The sequence below is a fragment of the Podarcis filfolensis genome, assembly GCF_964270895.1.
Source record: "Podarcis filfolensis genome assembly, chromosome: 2".
NCBI lineage: Eukaryota > Metazoa > Chordata > Lepidosauria > Squamata > Lacertidae > Podarcis > Podarcis filfolensis.
Window position 1 is genome coordinate 100,479,976 of NC_139605.1, and position 26,671 is coordinate 100,506,646.

Genomic DNA, 26,671 nt, shown 5'->3' on the forward strand with positions numbered 1-26,671 from the left:
ATCTTTGCCTTAAAAATTGGGGGGAATTCATTGTCTTGTATACGGAAAGAATACGGTATTTAAAATCTTTGATGCTCTTGTAAATATCAAAGACAGCACTAGCACCGACTTCAATTGAACATAAAATTGGGAGAAGTCTGGATTACAGTGACTTGGCTGAGGACTTTACTTCCAAGAAGGAAGTTCATTTCATTGAATAGGATGGACTCTTGTCTATACTGTTATTTATCAGTAAACTGACTGTCACCAATTTACCATATGTCATACAATATGCTTTTTAAGGAGGGTTTCTTCTTTTCTGTTTCTGTTTCCATAAGAGCATCACATATGAAGACAATGCCTTTTTTCCCTTCTGCTGTGATCTGTATTCATGTATTTACAGTGTGGTGTTGATAATGTTTTTATTAAGTAATATTCTCCGCTCCAGTTGTAATAAACACTGACTGCAATGATGCATTTATTCACACATTCATTGCAGCTTTACATACAGAATTAAGTGAAATTACGGTATATGTGCTTCCATACATTTAAGGGACCCCAAATGACTATTTTGCCCAAGAGCCGCCAAACCCAAATCCCCCCCCCAAAAAAACTCTGCCTGGGCTATAAGGCAGGTCTCTGTCTGGATCCTCCTTTTCTGGAAGCAGATATAGAGATAATAGCCAAGAGAAAATTTATCATTATATGGATAAGACTACAATTTTTAAAAAACCACTCAAATATAAATATAAATATATAAATTTAAATAAATATAAATAGTTAAAGGCCTGATTACAAGAACAGCAAAAGAAATGTGCCTGTTTCTAAAATCCTAACAGCTTCTTTTGTTTTACAATTACTTCCTAATTATTTGCCCCCTGTGTATCATCAGAAAGAAGGCACGCTATGCTTAAGCAGTACTTTTCATCTCGTAGAATTATTGTATTTTAAATTACATTTTTATTCCATGGGATCAAGGTTGAGAAAGATTTGCCGCCCAAGGAAAACCGAAATTTTCTGCTGCACTCCGCCCCGAGTTTCTCACCCTGCCCTGAACTATGCAACAAATGCACATTAAACGTTCACAATTGCCTGGAATACTTCCTTCCGCCTGTTGGTTCTGATACTATTTTCATCCTGGACTTTGCAACTATGCCTATGTCCTGGGTGGGCAGCCAATGGGAGACCAAGGGCCCCACATTATATCCCCAGGAATGCAAGGGGTATCACCCAATGAACCGCCAAGCTGCTTCTGGGCTTCCCCTCCAAGAATTTGGGCAGCAGCTGTTTCACCAAGACATTTTTACATAGCTTGAAGGAAGCAGCCCGGATCTTTTTGGAAACCAGAGCGTTTCCCTACTTAGCCTCAATGGCCGGTGAAATCTACTGCAGCTTGGTTAAGTTAGTTATTAGCTTATGCTGGAAAAATGTAAGACAGCACCTTAGCAGGGGGGATGAGCAACTTCTCCAAAGTTATTCCTCTGGAGGAGGAGTTTAAGCCCTTATAAATATCCAAGCTTATTTGCTTAAAAAGAGTTGGGTATAGAGGCATCTTCCTTGTTCTCCTCTCATCACCCTCCTTGAAACTGTGGAGCCGAAGAGCCATCCACTGTCATTGTCTCTGTAGAGGCATTTAACTGGTCCTCCAGCCCTGAGGACAGCGGTTTCTACAACACTGGCAATGGGGTAAGCCTACTATCATTTTGCTTTTCATTTTAAAGCCAAGGGAGAAATCTGGTTTGTACAGAGTATTTCAAGGAAGACGTGTCTCCCAGAGTGAAGTTCTGCATGATGCTCCTTGGATTCTGGTCGGATCTGTTTTAAAACAAGAGACCCAAGAAACTCAGCTTCCATTAGAAGAACAACAGCAGGTACCTATCTGTGCGCAGATAAATATATATGGAGATAAGGTGGCAATTTTAGGATTCGTATCTACAAAAGGGAGTTATAGAACTGGGAGAATTCAACTGCTGTTCCAGTTCCTCTTTGGGAACATTTCAGCGGCAAACAATGCACTTTTGGTCTCGCCAGAGTGGTGCATGTTCTACAGTAGTTATCTCCCGCTTGGATTACTGCAATGCTATACTTGGGCCTATCTTTGAAGGTGACTCAGAAACGACAACTAATCCAGAATGCGGCAGCTAGACTGGTGACTGGGAGTGGCCTCCAAGACCATATAACACCAGTCCTAAAGGATCTCCACTGGCTCCCAGTACGTTTCCAAGCACATTTCAAAGTGTTGGTGCTGACCTTTAAAGCCCTCGAGATAGGGTTCAACTTCAACTCTGACCGCTGGCCATGTTGGCTGGGGGCTGATGGGAGTTGGGATTGTGATAAGTGGGTCAAGATTCTGAGATAACTGAGCAAGTAAGAGAGGAATGCTGCATTCTGTCTCCCCACTCCTCTCTGCTTTGGTGCTGGGAACCCCTGCAAGCAGGTGGATCAAATAACAGAACTTAGCTGAGTTGGAAGGGATTGAGGACCGATTACGGTAACACTCCAAGCTCCCTACACCAGCCTTCCTGTTGAGAGTTGAAATAAATAGTGAAGTCCTATCCTTCCCAACAGACTGCTGTGCCAATATTTGAGAGGTAGAGGCCAAAGACAAAGGAAATAAGACTAAAATACAGCTTCAAAATGAACCAGGAAGTCTCACCTACATTGCGACGAGAAGGGATTACTTGGGCTATTTTGAAGCCATTTTTGGGTCCTCCCTGATGCCCATGTAACTCTTAAAAGTTCTCTATAGCTGGGGTGGGGAACCTCAGACCCTTGGGTCAGGCTACCAACCAAAGTCAAATGGAGTTTCTTGCAAGGTGAAATTAGTAGTAGGCTTATCTCATGTCCTGTGAAATCATAATTCCTATACCTCAGTAGGGCTTCAGGGACAGATCTTAAAGTACTGACAGATTAGTAAGGATGCAGGCAGTTCTTCAAGTAACATAGCAGAATCAGAAGGGACCAAGAGGATCATCTAGTCCACAATATTACTTGTGTGATATTTGCACAATTTATTCTGCTCTTAGCAAATTTGGTGAGAATGAAATTTTCTGGGCTGCAGAAGTTTTCTCGTCAAAGGCATCCTTACAAAAAAATTTTTTTTAAGTTCTCCCTTGATTAAGCAAAGCAAAAGTTTGCTTTGCAATGTGTTTGATCAGCATGGCAACGTGTCAAGTTTCCACCAAGTTTCCACCAATAGGGTTTAATTTTACCATTCAAGGATGAATGAAGTTATTATCTCTTACTACAGGAGGGCACAAAGTCAAGAGTTCAAATACAAAAAAGCAGCAATGATAAAAACTACAGGGCTCAGGAATCCAGTGCTTTAAATGGCAATGGGATTATGTTCACGCATATGAGCATGTACATTTGCGTGTGTTTGTGTAAGGGGAGAGCAGAAACTGATAAAATAAAAACAAGCCTGACCAGAGCTTGCTCTTCAAGCAGCCCAGCTGCACATGCTGCAGAGAACAACGTTAAGAAATTCAGTGAACGCAGGAACAAAAAAACATATACAGCGTCATCCTCTTTGTTTGAAATGTAAATAACTTATCAGGCCAAAAGGTGTTCTCTTCCAGAGGCTGAATAAACATCAGAAATCAGCCTTTGATTTTTATTTTTTTTATGTAGCCCTGAGAGAGCCAGGAGTTGAGGAAATGAAATCAATTTTCTGTACAGCCAGAGTCTCCATTGTGACAGGTCATAGCCTTTCAAAAGCTGGCATCTTGCAGACGCAGATTACTCACAACACTATTTCTCAGTGAGGCTGCAGGCAAGGTAGGAAAGCACCAATATCAGCATCTCTTAGGAGCCAGGTCAAAACATTTTGCCCCCACTAGGATTTTTAATTAGGAGTGCATTTTAACTGATTAATTGTGCACTAGTGGGACTTGTGTTGGCTCCCGCTAGTGCAACGATTTAGTTGACTCAAGGTCTAAGTTTATCGTCTTCAGAGGTCCCTTCTCTATATTGTCCTCTACATCTGAGTAGTAAACAGGCAAGCAGTGACCAAACAAAGCCTTTTTAGTAATTGTGGCACACCCACTAAAAACAACAACAAAAAACACCTCCCACACCCATGGAGGCTTGCCTGAAGCCAAGTTTGTGGGCATTTTATAACTTTTAATCACTTTGTTTTTATGGTAACTGCTGCTGCCCTGCTGTGTTTTAACTGTATATTATACTGATAGTTGTATTCTTTTAGCATATTTATAAGCAACTCTGGGGCAATGCCTATTTATTGTTAAGTTTGTTTTGTTGTGGTATTGGTAAGGTTTTCAGCTGTGCGAGAACAGAGCATAGATATTCTGGCTGACCACCTTGCTTTTTTAAGCTAAGGATGGTCCAGAATGGTATTAGTTCCTTTCAATTACTTAATAGTTAAAAGGCATTTGTAACAATTGGAAATATAGTTTTAACTCCGAAAACAAGCTAATCCTCCAGAGCTGTGACCCCTACTCGCATCCTATCGCAAACTGAGTTACTCCAGTCTGTGGAAATATAACTGCAGCCTTATGTTTTGCTACAAGCAGGAATTGCAATGAAAATACTGGTTTGCTGTTTAACATCCCAATAGGTACAGTGTAAATATTGATTTCAATGGAATATTTCACAGACCTTTAGCCTTAGGTGTTTCACTACAAGTAAGCCCCTTTGATATAAGAAGGATTTGCTTCCAAAGGCCCTCTGAACAAACATATCAGAGCTCATTTCATAGAACTATGCTACATTTGTTTTTTAATGTGCAGCTAACAGAAAGTCATTATGAATATTGCTTTGTTTTCTGTATGGGATTTTACACACTGGGGTAAAAAAGTTAATTCAGTATAAACCAAATTATGGGGGGTGGGGGAAAACCTTAACAAAAATCACTCCAGCAATCACCTTTTTAAAATTCACTGAAAAAATGTCACTTTTTAAAAATAGAGCTGAGATCAATGGGCCATTGAAAAAAACCCCACACTAATTATTTGAATGTTTCTTGCTCTAAAGAAACCCCTGAAATTATTTTAAACAAAAGCAGGTTTACCTGCACACTGCTTTTAAAAAGGGGACTAGTTTTCAACTGGATTTAACATAACGCTAAAGAAAAGTTAACCCTCTCCTGCTGCAGTTCTACATCCAAAACTAAGAAAAAAATACATTACATTACAAAAATAAAAAAAATCAATACTGTGATTAATCTGGGTCCTTAGTCTAGTTTTGACTTACATCTTAACCCCTTCCACAGTAAAGACAAGTAAGTTAGGAGCTTGTATTAGGAATTTTACTTCATTTTTAAAAAACCCACAAAAACCTCACAGGGGTCATTCATGAGCAGAGATGGCAAATATTTCTGAAAATCCTGCTAAAGCTTTATTTGTTCCAAAGCCATAAAAGAAAATGAATTAAAAACAAAACAAAAACATTCCTACATTCAAAAGACTTTGCTGGCAGAACCGAAGGTTCAAAGTGAAGACTGCAAAACTGCTGACTCCAAGGGTGTAGGCGCACACACGCAAAGGACACCGTGCCAGGATGGATGCCCCCCGGCTTTGCCCAGAGCGCTTTGCAAAGCACCGCCAGCCAGCCCAACTGAGTCACCAGCATTCCCCCAATGCAACAAGGAGAGCTCAGCTTCCGGGAGATTACGAGTCTCTAGTGTGTGCACACACAGCAACAGCCAGACACACACCCAAACTGGCAGAAACCTGTTCTGCCCGGATCGGCTCGAGCAGCAGCAGCTGCAGCGGCACGAGCTCGAACCTGGGAAAGTGGAACGCGCTCGCGCCGCCGCCGCCAAGCAGGGCGCCCGCGCTCGTGCCCGACAGAGCGCCGCCGGGCAATGCAGCCGCTAGGAGGCGCTCGCCGGGTCCCGCGCGTAATACAATTGTCATTGATGGGGGCAGATTTTTTTTTAAAAAAAACAAAAAATTGCTGGGAGAAAGGGGGGCGCGCGCACACACAAAAAGTTCATTATGCACTACATAAGTCCTGTAGCCCCTTAGGGTGGCAATCTAGCAATTGGTTTCCTTTGAAGCCCCAGCCCAAGGAAGCTGTGGGTTTGCAATTCCTTTATACAGGATTTGCTCGGCACTGGAGTCGGAAACGTCTTGCGGAGCTGCAAGAAAGCCCATTATGAAATTCTCCCCATAGATTTGAAACTGCGGGGGATCAGAACTGCGTTTTGTTGTCACTTAAGCAGCGAGCGACTCCGCATTAATTCCTTAGGGAAGCGCTCGCGTCGGGGCTCCGGCACGGGCAGCATCCGTCGAGGATGCTTGGCGGATCTAACTCTCATCCAGGGCTTGCTCTCAATAGGGAAGCATAGGAATGAACATGAAGCCCATCCTTGCTCTCCCTAGTGCCAATAAGGAGCGCACGGAGCGGCTCCCAAGTCCCGACCCTCCAGATACAAGATGTACACGCGCGCACATTCTTAGGGAAATGCAGAACACGCGGTGGGGGGGGGGGAGAGAGCAAGAAATCCGTGCAGATAACGGGGAAGAAGACGATTCCAGGCGGCTTGCACTGCAAGCCTTGCAGCGAGCAGAAAGCTGCTTGCCTTGCCTGCCTGCGGCGCAGTTCACCTTAAGGGACCTTACAGCGCAGACTTGGCCAACCGGGCGCGCTCCTCTTGGCTGAAGGAGTGGCTCTGCTTCCTGCCTTAAGCACACCGATCCCTGCAATACTCGAACTGGACACTTCACTCCAGAGACCCAGCAGGGCGAAGTTAGGGAGCGGAATCCCCTCTTTCCCCCTCAAAGGCTCCAAGAGAGGAGGAAAAATCAACGGTGACAGGAAAGCATCCTTCACAGGGCACAGCAAAGGGGGCGAATGTTAGTTCGTATTATGGGCGAGAGAGGAGGTGGCACATGATGATGTCCATTCCCCAGAGGGTGGCAGGGATGCCCAGTCTCACGAACTTCGAGAAAGGACATAAAGGTGGCTCTAGTGAGGGACTCTGGCTAGGCGAGCTCTCCAGCCGTTGCCCCCAACCTTCTCCAGGATACTCGGCTGAAGAGGCGGCCGACTATCATGTCTCCGCTTTTGGGGGGAAGGGGGAATAGAGGCAGTGGCAGGAAAAGCCTTCATTCAGGCAGCGGCATTGCCTCGTGGAGAGGGGCTACTTGGACGAGGAGCCTCAAACGCCCGCGGCGCAAATTAAAAATAAGATTATTCCGCCGGGTCTGAGGGAAAGCGGCGCGACATAAAAGCAGACGTGGCAGAGGCCCGCGCGCTATCTGAAGCGCCTCTCGCCCTCACCCCCATGCCGCCGCCCGGCGCGCGCCCCTGCCTCTGCGCCGCCCCGCCTTCCCCTCGGAGCACGCGGGAGCAGCAGCCCGCCCCTCCTCCGCTGCAATTGCAAAGCCGGGCCCGGCGCGCACATGGCGCTGCTGAGCTGCTGCTGCCGCGCGCGCCGGGTCCGCCGGCGGAGACCGGCTCGAGCCGGTATAAAAAGCTTGAGCTCGAGCACAGCGGCAGCACTGCCGCAGTTACAAGAGGGACCGGGCGGAGGAGAGTCAGGTGGGGGGTGCGAAGAGGGAGCCCGCCTGGCTAGCTAGCTGGCAGGCAGGCAGGCGAGGAGCGGCGCCCCACAGGGACCCCCCTTCTCGAAAAGCTAGGCGCGGACGGTGCACCCCGCTGGGCATGGGGCAGCCTTGGCACCGGCGGAGAGAGCCTTGCGTCGGGTAACGGGGGGTGGGGGAGCAGCGACCTGCTCCTCTCTTCCCCGCCGAAGCGAAGAGGGTCTGTCCGAGGCGCAGGCTCCACCCTCTCCAAAAGGGGTCTCGAAGCTGAGGCGGCAGAAAGGGTTGCGTGTTCCTCCCAGGCCACCTCAGCATGTTACTGACCGGGTCATAGGCCAAAGCTGCACTGCTCTGCAGCTCGGGGAGGAATCTTTTTTTTCCTTCCTCCGTTTCCTCTGCCCAAGTTGCAGCTGCAGCATCTACCGACTCGGTAAGTGGCTTTTCTTCTGGACACTGAAGTTTGGTTGTCTTGCTGCTGTAGCTTTTTCTTTTTCTTTTTAAACGTTATTTGATACTACATACCTTTTTTTAAAGGGGGGGGGAGAGAGACTATGTGGCCCCTTCTGAAGGAGCCCGCTAAATTGTGATGTGCAAAGTGATGCAGACATATGGAGGGCTTAGCTTTCCTGCATCACAAGGAAAGTAGATGGGCTCTTTCCTCATCCATATCCCTTCAGGTTGGAGGGGGCTGGGGTTTTTTTCTCCCTTCAGAAGAAAGCATTTCCCCTTCTCCCAGAGGAACCTCTTTGCACACAATAGTGTGGTCTCTTGTCATTGGCCACCCCTCCTTAAAGAAACTTAGCTTGGGGTCATTTATGCGATGCTATAGACCTGGACAACTCTGCATTCCAACAAGGTATCAAGGCGCTTTAAACTGGATTAAGGATAACCGCATGGTGCAACGTGGGCACCAAAAGTGTCTCCCTCGCTTCTCTCTCTGACTGCAAATTCTGCAGGCATCATCCTATCCTGATTCTGCCTGGCATGCTGCTTAAGTTCTGTTACCCAGGCTGTAGTCGGGTCTTTGCTTGAGCAGCAGCAGGAGGCTGGAATGCCCTCAATGGGACTCACAGTATGGTACTCCTCAGAAGCGGATCAAACTGGTATCTAAGCCTGTCCTGCACGGCAGAGATGAGAGTGTATTTTCTCAAAACCAGACCTGCCTTGCAGATGCACCGGAGTGTATTGCCTTTCACTTCTGTATAGCCAAGCACGTTACACAGTCACAGCGAAAATGCAGTCCATGAATGTATTTTTCCTTCTGCCCCACATGATGAAAAATTCATCTGCAAGTCAGTATTTCAGAGGATTTGTTGCAATGCTAACATTACTTGATATGGTTTATCGGACTGATATTTTTAGCCAGTTTGCATCAACACTGCAATTTGAAAAGAGTTCTTGCTCTTATTTTACACAGAGTGGTTGAAAAAATAGGCTTCAGATTCCTTCAAACATGAGATCATTGGGGCATAGACTGTCCTGTCCTGTGATTTCATAAGCACCTGCGCACTGCAGGCTTTACTAGAGATAGCAACTGCTGTTCCTAGCTAGTTAATTCTTTGCATATTACTAAGCATTCTATACCTTTATTGGCTTGCATCTAATGATGTATTACAGGGTGGCATTGAAATATATTTAGATTTGATGGATAAAAAATAATCTTCCTTTAATTTGGTTCTTGCAAACTCAAGTTCAAAAACTGCCTCCAATCTACAGCCCAGTTACAGTCTCCAGGTGAAAGAAGTACAACGCCAGTGGGATTCATTTAAAAGATAATATTATTCATTCTTAAGTTACTAAAAAATAATGTTTCAGATAGTTGCTGACCATGTTTTAATGCATTTAAAATTCTCTCCGTAAGCAATTCTGAAATAACCTACTAGATATTTCAGTACTACCACTAAAAGAATCAACAGAGCCCAATCTTAGGCAAATGAAGGTATGTCTAACTAAACCCACTGAAGATACTCTCAATGGTTTAGACACACCGTACTCTGCATACATTACAATTAGACTAACTAGAAGATAAAATATATATTATATATAAACAATTACATATTATATGCAGTTAAACTTGAAACAGTTATAACTGTATAGCAGAACTTGCCGTACAATGGGGGCATTTGGATATTGTTTTCAAAACTCATGTACAGACTTGTCTAAGTAATTAAAATGAGTAAAACTGATAAGAACAAAAGCTAGCTGTTGAGCTGAGGCAAGATGAAGGTTTGCTGAAGGACATCTTCCACCCCCCTCCCCAATATTTCATAACACAAACCAGACCTTGCCTCTAGGAAACTACAGCTTAAGGGCATTCAGAGGAAAGGTAAATTACTGAAGAATCCCAAATCAGTGAACCAGCCCCCCCTTCAATTATGACTACCTGGCCAGATGCAGAAAGTTAATTGTAGGGTTGTTTGTTCTATGGCGAGTGTCTCTGCAGATCATTCTGAAAATATATTTACTACCCTGAAAACAAATTTGGTTGCATTGTATCCTGGGAGCAAAATGATCACAAAATGGGTTACATTTGTCCACAAAACTGGCCCAGAATCACCCACTGAGCTTCATGACGGAGTGGAGATTTGAAAACTGATCCCCCAGGTCCTAGTCGGACGCTCTAACCACTATAGCACACTGGCTTCCTAGAGTACTTCTGCTATGGGGCAGCTATGTAAATTAAGAAGGTAAATAAATATGGGGGAAAGCAAAGTGCTACTTAAGATTCTTCTCTTAACTGCTTTGAGATTATTTCTTTAAAATATTAAGTCATATAGAAATGAAATTATTAATAATAAAGAACTCCATTGGAGGAAAATGGCTCCTAGACATTCTGTTGTGGCGACCGCAACCTAGGTTTAAGGTGCCCTTTGGAGATTTACTCATATATCTGAGTTTCTAACACGGACGAAGGAGATTTGCCAAGTGTGTCTGAATTCCCTAGCTTGTGGATGCATGTGATGCAGAATAGTGGCATAGTTATTTTTGTTTTTTAAAAAATAGTCACCTCAAAAGTTTTAGCAATATGTAGAAAACCTAGATGGCAATGAGGAAGTCCCTAGCTGGATCCAAATAAACCTGAGTTATATAAAGCAGCAGCACAAGAAACAAGTTGGCTTGATTTTGTTGTCTTGGGAGTCAACACCAAGCAGCTCAATGTAGGTCCTTTATCAACATCATCCAGAAACCTTAGCATGTGCAACTGCTGACTAGAATCATAGATAGGCTTGGGCTGTGACAGAACTCAAGTCTGGAAGGAAGGATGGAATGCAGAGTCCCTTCTAGGGGTTGCCATCTGTCTGCTTATGCAATGCAAAACTGCAAGTTTGGGAGAACCCTTTCACAGCATTTGTGAAATTTCACAGGGCCTTTGGGTCTGTCATGGGTTTTTCACTAAATTACCTCCTTTCCACTGTATTTAAGTCAGATGACTGCTTCTTAATTGCTTGTTCTTAAATGGAACCAGCTGGTCCTTACGATGAAACATATTTTTCTGATTCTTGATTCAACTAGTTCGATCTTATCCTAAAAGGGAAATGTTTCCATTAGGATACGGTCCCAAAGCAGCAGAAAATCTCTGTGTGATGGAAAAGACAAGTTACCTTTTGTAACAAGGTCTGTGATCCCAAGCATGCTTAGGAGGAAGTAAGCCCCACTGAATTGAGTAAGCCTACTTCCAAGCAGACATATGAGATGTTCTTAGAAAATGTGCTGATCTCGCTCTGTTTCTGTCTCTCCCTGTCATTCCAGGTTAAAAATGACTGTCAAAGCAACAAGAATGTCATGCCTTGCTCCCAATGTTTATACTAAAGTGCCTGATGGAGGATGGGGCTGGATTGTGGCTTTTGCTTTCTTCTTTGTGGAAGCCCTGACATACGGCATTATCAAGTCTTTTGGAGTCTTCTTTATAGACCTAATGGAAAGTTTTGATGAAAGCAACAGCAGGATATCATGGATTATCTCAATATGCGTTTTTGTACTAACATTTACAGGTGAGCGTGCAGCACATCTTATGTTTAAACTGAGAGCCTGGTCCCTATGCAAAGAGAAGCATGCCTACCTATTATTTCATAGAAGCACAGAATTGTAGAGCTAGAAGGGACCATGAGGGTCATCTAGTCCAACCCCCTGCAATGCAGGAATCTTTCACCCAACCTGGGGCTCACAACCCTGAGATTAAGAATCTCATGCTCTACTGACTGAGCTATCCCTTTTCACACTGTAGAAGTCTGGGCTCTTAGGATCGTGTGGTTGTACGGCTGTAATTTTGCACATATATCGCAGTCCTACATAAGTACCAAGAAACTGTATGTATGGTACCCACGTACTATGTTAATTGTTGGCAAACACTGACAAGCAAAATGCACACAGAGGTTCACTGGACACCCTGTTTACATACACAGACAGAGTACTTTTAAAAGCCTCCGTTTCTCAGACTCCCCTCATTTATAGGGCTGGCTTAACAACTAGAGCTGATGCATAAAAACACAATTTTGCTTAAGTTTCAAGGTCAGTTGTGACACTTCCAAGGATTTAGAAGTGCTTCTGTAAGAGCAGAAAAGGAAAGAAATGTTAAAGAGAGGGAAGGGACCAAGAGGGCAAGATAATCAGAGAGAAGATGTAGAAAGTAGTGTTAAGAGTTGGGCACAATATACTTTTGCTCCACCTCCACCATTGTAATGCATGGAGAGTTAAAGCGAAGGACAAAGCTGGTTTCAGTGTGGCTAGAATAGAGGAATCTCCTCCCAGCAGACACTGCTCCTTAGTGTTTATCCCAAGAAGGCAACTCAATCAAACCAGTTCTTTGGTTAGGGGAAGATAAGTCTGAAAAAAGGGACCAGAACAATGAAGGCTTGTTTCTGACATTAACAGTTGTTTTTTCGAGTTAATTAAATCACATTAGTTAGCCTTCTGGGAAACAGTCTCCCTTCAATTTATGTGTGTTAGCATCTGCTCTGTATGGTAGTTTAATTCAAGTTTACTGACAGAAGGCAAATTTCACTTGAGCCCTTGTCTACTGGTCCTCTGGAAAAGCAAAGAAAAGCAAATATGGAACTGAAACTGAATCACTGGAACATTGACCTACATGGTGTCAGCTATTTCATACTTAATACAAAGGTCTGCCGGGGGTTAATTGGGGCTCTGCCAACCTGGAATTTGCCTAAAACTAAAGCATTTTTTTTTACAAAGGAAATAGCAGCTAGGCCCTTTGTTTTTAAATTAACACCAACCCATGGTTTATGCAAGAGAAATACTACAGTGCCACTTGTAATATAATAAAAAGCCAGCAAAGCTTTTTATTGCATATGATGAGAGTCGCTATTGTAATTTGAAAGAGGTACATGTTGGAAAAAAATCGTTTCCCTCTTTTGCAGCTCCTCTTTCTACAGTACTGACTAATCGTTTTGGTCATCGCCTGGTGGTGGTGATTGGAGGTTTACTGATCAGTACTGGGATGGTCACAGGCTCCTTTGCACGCACAGTTGTCGAAATGTACATCTCCATTGGCATAGTCTCAGGTAAGTTAACATGGTCCATCGTCTAGTGAAATTGCCAGTTATCTCCCCCCCCCCAAGATAAATGTTTTATATTCAGGGCTGGAAGTCCTCCAGGTTCATAATGGCCAAGAAATCTTGCAAAAACCACCTCCTAATACTAATTCTTGGTGGGTGTTGGGTTTGTGGAGTTATTGGGCTTTATGAAAACTTCCCTGGGTTGTTATTAACAGTATCATAGATGGGTAGAACTAAACAGATAACCTCACTCAGAAGCCTGGTATGATGCATTCAAATAGCTTGAAAAATTACGCTTGCTGTTAATAAGAAATGGCCAACTTTGCAAATATTTAGCAAGCAACATCACTAATTGTGGGTGGTACGTCTAGAGCAGGGGTTGGCAAGGTTTACCTCGCCTGGGCCGGTTCACTCCAGCGGAGATACCTCCATGGGCCAGATCGCGTGTGCGCAGATGCGATTTCCGGGGTCTGCGTCTGTGCAGACGCGATTTTTGGTGTCTGCACATTCACAGACACTATTTCTGGCGCTGAAGAGCGAGTCCCTGCACGGTTTAGCACAGCGCATGGACTCGCTGACCAGGCAGCTTGGTTCAGGGTGGCTCGTAGGCCGGTTAAACGACCCCTGTGGGCTGCTTGTGGCCCATAGGCCTTAGGTTGCTGACTCCTGGTCTAGAGTGAGTGGTTTAAAAAAACCACACACTAATGAAATGGTTTCATCCAATGTCTGCAATTCCGCTATTGTCATGCACTAATAGCATTTGTTTGGCTTTTATTTATAGGCTTAGGATACTGCCTTGCTTTTCTGCCTACAGTCACCATTCTGTCACAGTACTTTGACAAGAAGCGTTCATTAGTCACAGCGGTAGCTTCCACAGGAGAATGCTTTGCTGTCTTCTCTTTTGCACCAGGTACTGAAACACCCTTCTGAGATTTTCCCATGATCACAATGTTAACTTGAATCTTAAATACATGTTAAAACAGCTCAGTTGGCTTAATGGTGTGACCTTACTCCCACCAAATGTTTGATTAAGGGCCATCTAATCCAGGGATTGGGCATGGTGGTGTAGAGGAAATTGGACCCCTTCAGCTAGTTCCAGCACACAAATTCTGAGCTGGTTGTGGAGGCTCCCCAAAGTTCAGGTTATAATGGTTCAGTGGGTCATTTTGCGCCTTGCCAGGAATCCAGAGAACTCTTATCTGAAGCCAAAATGCCTTCTGCAGTTAGTCTCAGAATATCAAGTCACCAAAGCACAGATCATTAATATCCTTGTACCTCCATTAAAGAACTGTTACATCTTTGGGAGGAAATTGGTCAAGAGAAGATATATGTTAGGCCTTCAGAATGCATGGTCCTTTGCTAGAGCCAAATCATCTTTCCACTCTTATGTGGACTCCCAGGAACAGTCAGTTGGAAAGTCACAGGTGTGGAGGTGCCAAAATACATTGTTGGGAACAGAGAATGGGGGATAAATATAACCACAGCACCTTTATATCTTGAAAGCATGCAGAAGAGAAAATGCAAAATTCCCATCTTTGTAATTATGTTCTATCCTGCTGGTTGTTAGATTTGAATTCAGACTATTCCCCCCACCACCACTGGCAAACCTACGCCCCCATTCTCAGCCTAGCACTATTTTTACAAACTTTAAAGGGCATAGCAACCCGATGACATACAATCTGGTGGGTTCCCAGTACAATTTTTTCCAAGCTAAAATTAGCGCTAAGCGCTAACCCCAGCTACCTTGGAATAATGCAGAGCCTATATGAAATGTTATTTGATATGGAAACCAGAGGGTTTCTCACTTGAGAAATCCCAAACCTGAGATCTCAAAAAGCTGGATTACATCAAGCCTTTTCAAACGTGCTAAGATAAGTTGTGCTTTCTCCTAGTCCTTTTGCCATTTTAAAAACTCCCTTTTGCTTTTAAACTGTGTCATCTCCAGCTGTGTTGTAGAATAAGGGAGAGCCTGCCTTCTATCTTGATGCAGTTGAGAAAGATACCTTCCCTATCTCTTTCTCCAGAAGGTGTAGGTTAACATACCTGAGAAAGTAAGACCTCTGCACTAGATTACCCCCTAACAAGCAGACAGTGTCTGTGCCTAGTTTGAGCTGATATGTACTGTGTCATCCCTGCTTTCCTGCATAGCATATGTGAGAAATGGCTTGTTCTATGGAGGCCAGGCGGTGCATGAATCCTTGTCCCTCGTTAACTTCTTCTTATATCTTAGATCCTGCTTCATATACTGCCAAAGCTGGTCCCAAATATTTGAGCCAAGTGCGTAGGAGACACCATGAACAAGTTTGGGCATAACTTGACCCTAAAAACTTGAGCCTCTACCTTTGTAAATCAGAGCTTCCTGTTCAATCAGTGAAAGATGTGTTTTACTTTTTCTTATCTGTAGCTATCACTGCTTTGAAGGAGCACATTGGCTGGAGGCATAGCCTCCTGTTTGTTGGTCTACTGCAGCTTGGAATTGTGGCCTGTGGATTCTTGCTGCGGCCCATCATAATCAAAGTGCAGGAAGAAGTGAGAGTGTCGGCAGCAGAAGAGCAGAGAGAGACAAAATACATGCTTGAAAATGAACAGACACGCACCTCCATAGATTCCATTGACTCAGGAGTAGAAGTAACTACCTCACCTCGCAACACGCCTGCAGATGCCAAATCAGAACTGAAAAGCGAGGGACCACCAAAGGAAATCACAGAGGTGCTCATAGAAGCTAGTAGCATCCCTGCCAAGGAACCAAAACCTCAACTCCTAGACTTCTCTGTGATGAAAGACCATGGCTTTATTTGTTATGCACTTTTTGGTTTATTTGCTACTCTGGGATTCTTTGCTCCTTCCCTATACATCATTCCACTTAGCAGGAGCCTTGGAATAAACAAGGACCACTCCGCATACATACTCTCAGCGATGGCAATTGCCGAGGTCTTTGGCAGAATCAGCGCCGGCTGGGTCCTCAACAAAAAGCCTATCCGAAAAATTTACATTGAACTCATCTGTGTCATTCTGCTGGATATTGCCCTCTTTGCCTTCCCTTTTGCATACAATTTTTGGGGACTAATGATATGTAGCATTTACTTTGGGTTCATGCTTGGGACAGTGGCAGGCACACACATCCCTATGTTGGCTGAAGATGACGTCGTCGGCATAGAGAAGATGTCCTCTGCTGCGGGAGTTTACGTATTTATTCAAAGTTTATCAGGGTTGGCTGGACCACCCCTTGCAGGTAAAAATGAGATGCACCCAACTGTTCTTAACTTCTGTTCTAGCTAGGTAACAACTGGGAAAGGGAACAAATGCTTTCAAACAACTAGAGTGAGCTAAGGGCGAGAGCAATAGAGAGATGTGGGAGCACTCATGGAAAACAGTGACTAGCAGGTGAGCAATTGGAAAGGAAACGGCTGCATCTTGGAAGACACTACACAACAGCACATGCACATTTTCCAGAAAACCAAGTTGCCATCAGCACCCTTAAATAAATTAGCCTCATTACTGCCATCCAGGTTACCTTTCGCTGGAGACTAAGTAGCTCACACCTAAGCGAAAAGAAAACCCTTCCTCGCAACACATTTCAGCCATCTCCAAGGACAGACAAAAGACAACTTGACTGCTGGCACTGTTGTTGTTAGTACAGTGGTACCTCTGGTTGCGAACGGGATCCGTTCCCGAGGCCCGTTCGCAACATGAAAGGAACACAACCTGTGCACATGCGGGTCGCAATTCGCCGCATCTGCGCTTGCGGCAAAACCCGGAAGTAACCCTTTCTGGTACTTCCGGGTCGCCACGGGACGCAACATGAAAACACGTAACCTGAAGCAAACGTAACAAGAGATATGACTGTATAGTACTTTTAATTTACAACGTGCTTCAGAATCTCTATTGTGTGTTACTCCTCAGAAGAATTATGGTGGGAATTGACAATCAGGTGAGAAGGTGACTGCCCAAGGCCATTCTTGTTTTCAATTCAAGTGCAAGTAAGCAAAGAACAAAGAGGGGATAGGTCATGGGGGGCCCTTCCATCTCCTTGAAGGGGAAAGGTCTAAATGATGCAAAAGGCTTATGAGAAGGGCATCAGCTAACACATTTGATTGAAAGACAGATGCTATCAACAACACAAAGACAGGAAGGGGTCGTTTCACTTATTCCAAGTAGACATTAAATAAGGGGGGGGGTCTCTTCCTTAAGTAGTTTCTTCTTCCTTAAGAAAACCTGTTTATCCTAGACAGCCGTGATTCTATGTGGTTGTTAATAGCTACCACAACATGCATGGAAAGCCTTGCACTGGTGGGGTAATACTCTTTTTAAGAATGACTTTTAATTACCTTTGCTTGCAAAAGGCTCGCTTGACAACTGCAGTTCAGGAACTGCAACAACATTCCGAAAACTGTTTACAAGCCTGAGGTCATAGGAAATCATGGGCAAAAATCCAGAGTACACTTACTGGGAAGTACTTTAGTCAAAAGGGTCATTCTTTCCAGTGATTTTTGCAAGCCCATCTTCTAAGTAATTTGGGGGAGGTAGTGGCTGCAGTATACTTTTTTTTTTTTTTGCTTTAGAAATTACCCACAGAACTCTAACCCTGCAAATGAAGGGATATGGCATGAGAGAAGTGCAAAGTTTTAAGATGCTTTTGGATATGTTGGATGCTGCCAGAGTCAGATGGGCGGGGTACAATTATTTATCATCATCATCATTACTGTTAATGATATGTGCAGGGGGAGGAGAGATGTTGTTTATGCACAAGTGGCACTTCTCCCTCAGCGTTTTCCTCTAGTATCTTCCTTTAAATCATCTAGTATAGTAAATAATAATATCTAGTATCTTCCTTTAAATTACTCTTGCATAAAATCCTCAAACTTCATTTAGGCATTCCATAGCTACAGCTCTGGACTACTTTGCAAAATGTTTAAATGAACTTATACAAAGAGATTTTTATAGGCTTGTACAAAACGCACTTTTGACATGATGTTTCAATATATATTTTTCCCCCTCTCACCCTTACAGGTATATTAGTGGATACCACAAAGAACTATAGCTCTGCATTCTATTCTTGTGCTGCTGGGATGCTGCTGGCTGCCATATTCCTTTCTTTGGTGAGGCCTTGCAAGAAGGCACGTCAAAGGAAGAAGGACCCAGTAGAAGAGAATGTGTCAAAGCCTTTGCAGGATGTACCAGAAGACTTTATAGAGCCTGATCTTGGAAAAAACGAGGATTCTTCAAGAAGCAGTGGTAGCGTGGCCTGAATATTTTTTTACACACACACACACACACACACACACACACACACACACACAGAGTTTAGATTGGGGGGGGCAAAGCACGTCAGCCCTGATCCACCTTCTCAAATCTACACTTTAAAGGGAATGCAAAATCATAAATGTGAACAGATGCTATCAACCCTTTCAGAAAGATTTGTTAGATAGTTTTTTTGTATAAACACCTCAAATTCTGATGCCCCCCCCATTGACCTCCATTAAGCGCACTCCTATCTAGCATGAAGTTGTGGTTCAAGCTATCGTATTCCCAATTCCAAAATCACGGGGAAGAAACCAACTATTGCATTAGACAAAGAGCAAGGATGTATCTTGTAACAAAACAAGTTATTTTGAACTTTTTAGTTGTTTTAAAATCAGGTTAAAGAGTAGATACTAATTTCAGAGAATGGGGGGAGTAAAGGGGGTTGAGCTAAATGATATTTCGAAGAGAATTAACAGGGTTTTGTTTTTAAAACTTGTTTGAACTTCATATAAGTTGGGAAGTTGGAGGTTACTATTCTATTTTTATGGCCAGTTATTGTGGATATTTCATGGGACCATTATCTTTCCAGATTTAACGCTTATACAGTCCAACCCTGTGTATGTTTATTCAGAACTTTTCAGTGCTTTCAATAGGGCATATTTAAAAGTGGGCATACAAACTGCAACCTTAGGGCTGGAATCCTGTGCTCACTTATAGTTTGGACAGGGTCCCTTTGGGGTAGAACTGGGCCAGACATGGATCTACTGGATTCTAAATTGGCCTGTTTTGCAGAGAGGGACTTGAGCTGGACCCCTCTGGAGTTTGCATACCCAAAAAGACCCTCCCCCAAAATGGTCCTCTTCTACCCCCAAACTGGCAGGGCAAAAGACTACTGCTCCAGCCCTTCCTGGTCCCTCATTAGGATTTCCCATCTCATTGAAATTTAGTGGGGATTCCCTCTGAGCACTGCTGATGTCATGTTCTCTTTTGGTAGTTAGATAAACCAACTTGATTGCATTTTTTTAAATATAAAATAAAATTACCTATTTATTTTAAGACTATTAGACAATGTCTGTATGGGCAAGTGGGGGGGGTAGGGGGTTAACACTTTTCACAGGTATTTTAAATGCATTGATATTTTGTAAAACTTTATTGATATGGGTTTTTTTAAGGTGTAGGTAGCAGTGTTATGTGTTCTTTTCGAGACAAACTATTTTAAAACACAAAAACACAAGGCACGCAAACATGCTGTTCTTGAATTCAGTCCTGAACAGGAATCATAGTTCCAGCTGTTGAGTAAAACTGAACCCAGTGGTTAAACGATTTGCTGAATCTAGTGAGAGAATTTTCAAGACAATACCTTCTTTTTACTGTATGTTGGTTGTTTTTCCTTTCCTTTTCTTTTTTTGTATGTTGTGAAGCAGACCTTCAGCTTTCACAGTGAGTCTCCCTACACCTGTAGGCTTGAGCCAGGCTTGCACCAAAGTATATAGGTTTCACATTCTCAGGTGGTACAAGACATGCTCAAGCCTACAGACACTGCCTTGTATGGGGCCTTGAGCTGCATGGAAGCACTGACTGTGTGTGTGTGTGTGTGTGTGTGTGTGTGTGTGTGTGTGTCATATAGCCCAAAGTTCTGCCATTTGCAAGACTGAAAGCGGTCCCTGTATTGAGCAGTCATGACTACACACATGGCAATCATCAACTCCATGCAACTCACACTGGGCTATGAGCCCCTAAGCAGGCACACCGGGGATCACGTGGAGCCAAACGTTATGAACTGGGCCTTGGCGTCTCATGTGTTTGTGAATGTTCACAACAGCTAAATTCTGCACACGGATCACTAGAGAGAACCTAAAGCAAAAAGAAACTTGCAGTGTAATTCTTATTTTAAATTTAACAAGTGTACTCAACAGCTGCCACACGCATCAAATAACTGGTCCTAAAAATGATTATGCCACCACCCTGGATGCTCAGTTGGCTGCAGAGTTGGGTTTGCTTCCCATTAACAGTCAATTATGTGTAAAGAAAGGGAATGATTAAACAAGGCAACATGTCAGCTATTCACTTACACTCAATAGATAACTATCAGTGGTAACACAAGCTTGCTTGTCCCACTTTTACGCAATTTTTTTTGTCAATGAGACAACTCAGGGGGACAAAATGAGAATATAAAAATGTTTCTTTTGGTCCTGGATACACACAGTACAGATTCAAATGCGTTTCAGTATTTCAGTAGAAGTGGCATTGTATGCTGACTGCTCCGCTAAGATGCTTATGCATTGTCAGCCATAGAAATGAGTGAGGGACAATCCGATTTTAAAAGAGAGCAACCACTGGCACCCGAATACATTTTTTGAGGTCCTTGCACTTTCAATGTGTTTAAGGTTCAAACCCATTTACGAAGATGCTGGTTGATCTTTAGAGTGGAATATACTTGCAAGCTAAGTGTCCTTAACATTGAAATACAGTCGTACCTCCCTTTACGTAACCGTCTGGTTACGTAAACTTCGGGATGCACATGCGGCAAACCCGGAAGTATTTTACCAGGTTTCACCACATGCGCAGAAGGGGTCCTCAGGTTGTGGAAACCTTGGGATCCGACCGGACCTCCAGAACAGATCCCATCTGCAACCGGATATACCACTGTACCAGTCTGAAACCTAGGCATACTTATTTGGAAGTATGTTCCACTCGAGTCATTTCAATTCAGGATGTTAAGCTGCCCCCCCCAAAAAAAAAAACATGGGGAAGGGTGCTCTACCATTAGGAGTGGCTTTTGCAATCCACCCTCCTCCCTCACTGCATGAAAACAACTGCAGTTTAGTGTGCTTTGAATAACTTCAGCACTTTATAATGTACAGCAGAACCTTGATAAATTGCGGCCGCAAGTGGGAGACATGAACCATCCCCAACGGGGAGGTGGGTCACTTTCCTGGAACTAGCAAGTAAATGAACAAAACGTGAAACTTGCGTTTGCAAAATGTGTTATTTATTTATTTGGCAAGCTTACCTTATGAATTATTTGTCACTATACCTCTAGAGAAGAAGTTAACATACTAAATTGGCTAAATTTATCTCCGTAATAAAAGACCTCAGTACAGTACTTTTTGCTGTTACAACTTTGCTGAAGATAAAACGGTTAAGGAGCACATTCTGTGTTTGTGGGGGAAACCTAGCTGTCCTGCAGTTTAACAAGGTTCTACTGTATCTTCTTTGTACAAGGATTTCCATTACTAAATAATATGTGTATAACTGACCACATCGTAAGTTATTGTTCCAAGTACATACTATATTAGCATGACTAAGAGCATATTTGTGTGCACAAAAGATCCAAAATCAGGCTATAACATGGATTGCTGGTTTGTTCTGTGCTATAATTAGTGAACTCTGGAAGTGCTACCAAACACTGAATTTTGCAATAAACTTTTTTTTAAAGAAATCAACCTTCATGTTTCAGTTTAATAATTCCTCTTTACTCCTCCATCTTCCCCCGTGCCTTTCAGCCAAGCAAGTTTTATTCATTAAAAACCTACGGCAATCTCACAAACACTAAAACACACAAATGGCCCGAGCTCTGGTAGCTCTGGAAATCTGATCTGCCGTGAACACAACATAGTATCTAAACTGAGGGAGACCAAGATGATAAATGGTGGAAACCAAGTTTTACAAGGCATGGCTGAGGAAGTTGGGTATGTTTAGCCTGGATAAGAGGGGCTGAGGGGAGATATGATAGCCATCTTCAAATATAACAAGGGCTGTCACATGGAGGATGGAGCAATCTTGCTTTCTCCTCCAGAGGCTAGGACCCAAACGAATGGATTCAAGTTACAAGAGATTGCATCTAAACACCAGCAAGAACTTTCTGGCAGTAAGAGCTGTTCAACAGTGGAACAGACTCCCATAAATGGTGGTGGACTCTTCTTCCTTGGAGGTTTTTAAGCAAAGGTTAGATGGCCATCTGTCATGTATCATCCGGTCAAAAAGTATTGTACTAGAAGAGATAGATATGCATGCAGAGCATCTCTACATGAGGCAGGTTATGGATTGGTTCAGGATACCTCCTCACATGGAAAAGGATCCATGTATACTGTAACGCATGCCTCTGACACACTCTGAACATGTAGGCAGTGGGGATGTGGTTCTTAGACTTGACTTCAGCAGGGTGTGCAGCTGGAGAAACCCCCCACAAATACATTATTTCAACATGCGTACGTTGGCAGGGGATGTTGCCTAAAACCGCCTCATCTAACAAAGTTAAGCCGAAGTTGCTACCACAATGAGACAACTTCTATTCTCACCGTCCCACACCTTGGTCTCCGCCACGTATCGGCCAGCCATCAGGCTCAGCCGTCACAACCACCTTTCACAGGAGGGGTCACTCCAGGCAGGGGAACAGCTCGGCTACTTTTTCTGGCCAAAAGTGAATCCAATGGCCCCGCCAGCGTACAGAACTTCTAGCAGACGCACACCCCTCTCCCACCCACAAAGACACTCGCATTCACTTCACTTTAGTGGACAACTCTGCACAGGCAGAGTTTAAGTGAATGGGGAAATCCACTTGCGCATGAGTTCTGTATGCCTGTTAACAACATGAAACTCTAGATTGGTTGTACAAGCGTCAAACTTCTTTCCCCCATACTATAAAGCTGTAACATTAATAACCGCATTACAAAGTAGAAACAGTTTCTGATTGGAGTAAAATAGGTGTACAGCATATGCATGGGACTGCCAAATGTTTGGCCATTAAACAAAATGCTTCTCCCCCAACCCCCAAAATCCTTTGGGGGAAAAGATTTGTTTTCCAAGCATCCTTTTGTTGATCATCTATTGCTAGCCACTTGATTGAAGCACCCGCTTTTGATGGCCTCGCTAGCTCATCTTCAGCAAGTCACAAGCTGCCACCTTCAGTTTCTTATCTTTATAGTAAGAATGATTGCTATCTTCATTATTGGTAATATTTCTATCCTTCCCTTCCTTCCAAAGGACCTGCTTCACTGAATTGAGATGATGAAGAGGATTACTGCCCCATGGCTTCTATGTTAGAAACGCTACATAATCAAGTGTGATGGTCTTTATTAATACAGAGAAGTCCTTATTAAACTGTCTGCATTCTTATTAGTTACAGCAGACCAATTCACAGTCCCCATATGCTCAACGGTATCGTGGAGATCTGAAAATAAGGAGAAGCATTTTTCCAGGTTTTGAGGGGCTTTCACACACACATGGATTGGAGGATGTTCTCATTCGTTCAAAAAGGAGGGAACAAATCTATATTAAGGGGGAGGGGGAACAGATGTGCAAACTTGGTTGATGGGTAGCTTTATCTGTCTAGTGGCGCTCCCATCCCAAGACCAAATTGCTGTATTTATACATAACCGTAAGGAACGTTCAATGCTTATTCACATCTCTAAAAAAAAAGAAGAAAAATGTATCCTGTCCAATTTTTTGATTCCTTAAAATGTTGTTCCTTTAAAGCCGTAACAAAATATTCATTTCACTTGAAGCATTCTTTTCAAAACTTTAAATGTGCGGCAGATTTTAGCATTCAGGTGTGAATTTTAGGAAGGAAGGGGAAAAGAACACATTTCATTTTAATTACAAAAAGATCTTCAAACGTATTTGCTTTGCAGAAATTCTCATTAAATACACATAGGGTGTAAGGCTAGAGAGAGCAGACTTTGCTTTAAAGAGGCTAGAGAGTTCCCTCTAGTGTGCTGTTCTAGAAAAGATTTACCGTACTTATATTAAGACATGTTGTTGGCATCACAAATACAAACAATATTATTTAGGCTGTAAGAAGTTACACACACACACCCTTGGTGGAATTTAACTTTTACTCAGAGTTTGGTCCATTAATTTAAACAGGTCTACTCTGAGTAAAACTTGGTTGACTATCACATCTAAGTTCATCTGTCCCATCAAGCTTTCAGTTTTCCTTGGGGGACTGGCTGCCAATTCACTCCAAACTAAGCAGGATTTTACTGACTTCACTGGTCCCTCCAGAGACCCCACATCTAGCAGATCAAGACCAGTAGGCCCATAAGCTATGGCTGGCCTCCAAAAGCCAGACTCCATAATGAGAGGGTTCAATAACACATCTTCACATTTCATGCTGCCTTGTAGCAGACCAGGCTATTTGCCCCATTAGCCCAGCAGTGGCAAACTTTCGGCTCTCAAATTTCAGCAGCGACACTAAAATTTGGTACCCCCACTTGCACCGTTCTACTGCATTGTTGTGGCACCCTTGCAGTGAGGCACTCAAGCTGTACCAGTCACGTTACCCTAAAACCACCTCTGAGCCCAGACCGCCAGGGGCTCTGGCAAGGGTATTTTTGTATCATCTGCTACCTGGTCCTTTTAAACTAGAGGTGTCACTGATCTGCATGCAATGTACATGCTCTGCTACTGAGATACATAATCTTCCCCCAGTGCCAAGCAAGCCCACCAAGACAGAATTGAAGCTGGATTACTTTAAAACCTGCTTTTTTTGTTTGTTTCGTGGGGCTTCCCAGGATCTGGCCATATTAGCAGGTCTCAATAAAATCCAATGTTGCATTTGCTTTTCCTTTGTGGCAAGCAATACCTCGTTTTAACATTTTCCTCTTGAATTCACCTTTTCTTCAGGAACAAGCCCGGCAAGCATTTGCAGCTGAATAAAAACAGAGCTAGGTTTTTTGGGGGAAACACTTCATCCAATTCAGCAACAAGTTAGTCCATACTGTAGGCTATAATGACAATACAATACATTGTGGAGGGCCATAACGAGCAGTGCATACTAGCTCATGCCAGGAATTAGGCAGGAAAAGCCTAAATTTCACGGGTCCCTCAAACGAAACAGCCCTGGGCTGAGTTAAATATACAGATGAATGCTTTCTTTGTACAAACCAATTAAACTGGCCCTGTCAGCTGTCACTTTTCACTTCCTGGTTGCAATGTAGAAAAAAAGTTACCAAATATTGATCTCAGACAGAGATCAGTTACACCATAGCTCTTTACCATTTTAGTATGTTCATGTGTATATATATCCTAGCCCAGAACCTGAATATTAGGGAGTGAGGTTTCAGGTGGGAGGACACCAGCAGCATCTCCTGTTCTCCAAGAGGTCACTGTAGAGGCATTTGGAGGGGGGTTGTTGAGGAGGCGGCAGCGGCAGATCTGTCTTCCAAGGTGTGCCCCACAGCTGCAGAAGCAGGTGATGCGTTCCTTGGAGGCTGGGTCTGCTGCCCTTGTGGATCTCGCCATCTGAGGTAGTCCTTTCATTTTGCATTGTTGGTGGGCCGGCCCTGTTCCTAGGAGCAGATTTAGGGGAACGCAACCGGTTTGGTCACATGGGGCGTGTAGCCTTGTGGGGCGCTGCAGGGTGTGCCACAGCTACAATGCAGAATGGAAGGCACTAGATTGTGGCTTCCACACAACTGAAACTTTGACTTGCTGCTCGCAAAGCAGTTGCTCTGTAACTGACCCACGGCCCTACCATATCTATCTACAGTGGTACCTCAGGTTGCAGACGCTTCAGGTTGCAGACGCTTCGGGTTACAGACTCCGCTAACCCAGAAATAGTACCTCAGGTTAAGAACTTTGCTTCAGGATGCGAGCAGAAATTGTGCAGCAGGCCCCATTAGCTAAAGTGGTACCTCAGGTTAAGAACAGTTTCAGGTTAAGAACGGATCTCCAGAACGAATTAAGTTCTTAAACCGAGGTACCACTGTATCCAGATCTATGTATGTGAAAAGAAAGAAAACCAGCTTAATGCATCAGTTGGCAGAGAGTATATTTGGGGCTGACTCTGCTCCAACCTGAGCACGACAACAGGAGAGGGGTTTTCAACGCGACGTTTTCTGTTTTTCCTTGTCGGAGGCGGACGGGAGAGGAAACAGCCCCTAAAACCACACGGGGAAAGTAGGGGGCGGTAAGGGAACCCTCCTATTGCGCCAGCGCGCTACATACCGCGACCTGCGCCCCGCCCTCCACGCGCCGGGCATCGGGGCCAGCTGGGCGGGCAGAGAGAAGCATGGCTTCCCAAGCAGGCTGCGTAGCGGCGGAAATTTCCAGTGCGCCGCCCTGCACCGGAAGCGCCGCACTCTGCCTTCCATTGGCTCCCATCCCCAGCGACGATTTTAAAGCGATTGCGGACACGAAACCTCCACGCCCCCCAGTTGAAGTTGGCGAAGCTTGCTTAAGAGTAAGCAGGAAATCTGGCTGCACATTGCCACCCCAATCCTATTGAACATCATGATCCCTTGGATTGCCACAAAAACCTACAAGAGCTTTGTTTGGGGGGTAGATATCTCGATGCATCCCTTCCTCAGGCTGGCCCCATACTAAAGAGGCCAGGGCACCGACTCCTTCAACAGCTGCGTGCAGAAGAGGAAATAGGAGCAGGTGTAGCCTTCCTTCTGCATCCCTCCCCGCTTCCAAAACCGC

General features: G+C 43.9%; 2 protein-coding genes across 17 annotated transcripts in view; one reads left to right on the forward strand and one right to left on the reverse strand.

Annotated features, from left to right (window-relative positions):
- The window catches only part of ARSG (arylsulfatase G), a 122,521-nt gene that overhangs the window by 95,163 nt on the left and 687 nt on the right, over positions 1-26,671 (reverse strand). Inside the window, exon 1 of one of the 16 annotated variants that reach the window (XM_083598796.1) lies at positions 10,890-11,012. The exons of the other annotated variants lie outside the window; for them this stretch is intronic. The gene's annotated coding sequence lies outside the window, so the exon portion shown is untranslated. Of the gene's footprint in view, positions 1-10,889; positions 11,013-26,671 lie in introns of those variants that run through there. 16 annotated transcript variants of the gene reach the window in all.
- Positions 6,667-21,690, forward strand: SLC16A6 (solute carrier family 16 member 6). Its single transcript, XM_083598810.1, has 6 exons — positions 6,667-7,917; positions 11,238-11,479; positions 12,863-13,006; positions 13,782-13,910; positions 15,405-16,232; positions 18,011-21,690. The coding sequence occupies exons 2-6, from the start codon at positions 11,245-11,247 to the stop codon at positions 18,247-18,249; spliced, it is 1,575 nt and encodes a 524-aa protein (XP_083454936.1). The 5' UTR covers positions 6,667-7,917; positions 11,238-11,244; the 3' UTR covers positions 18,250-21,690.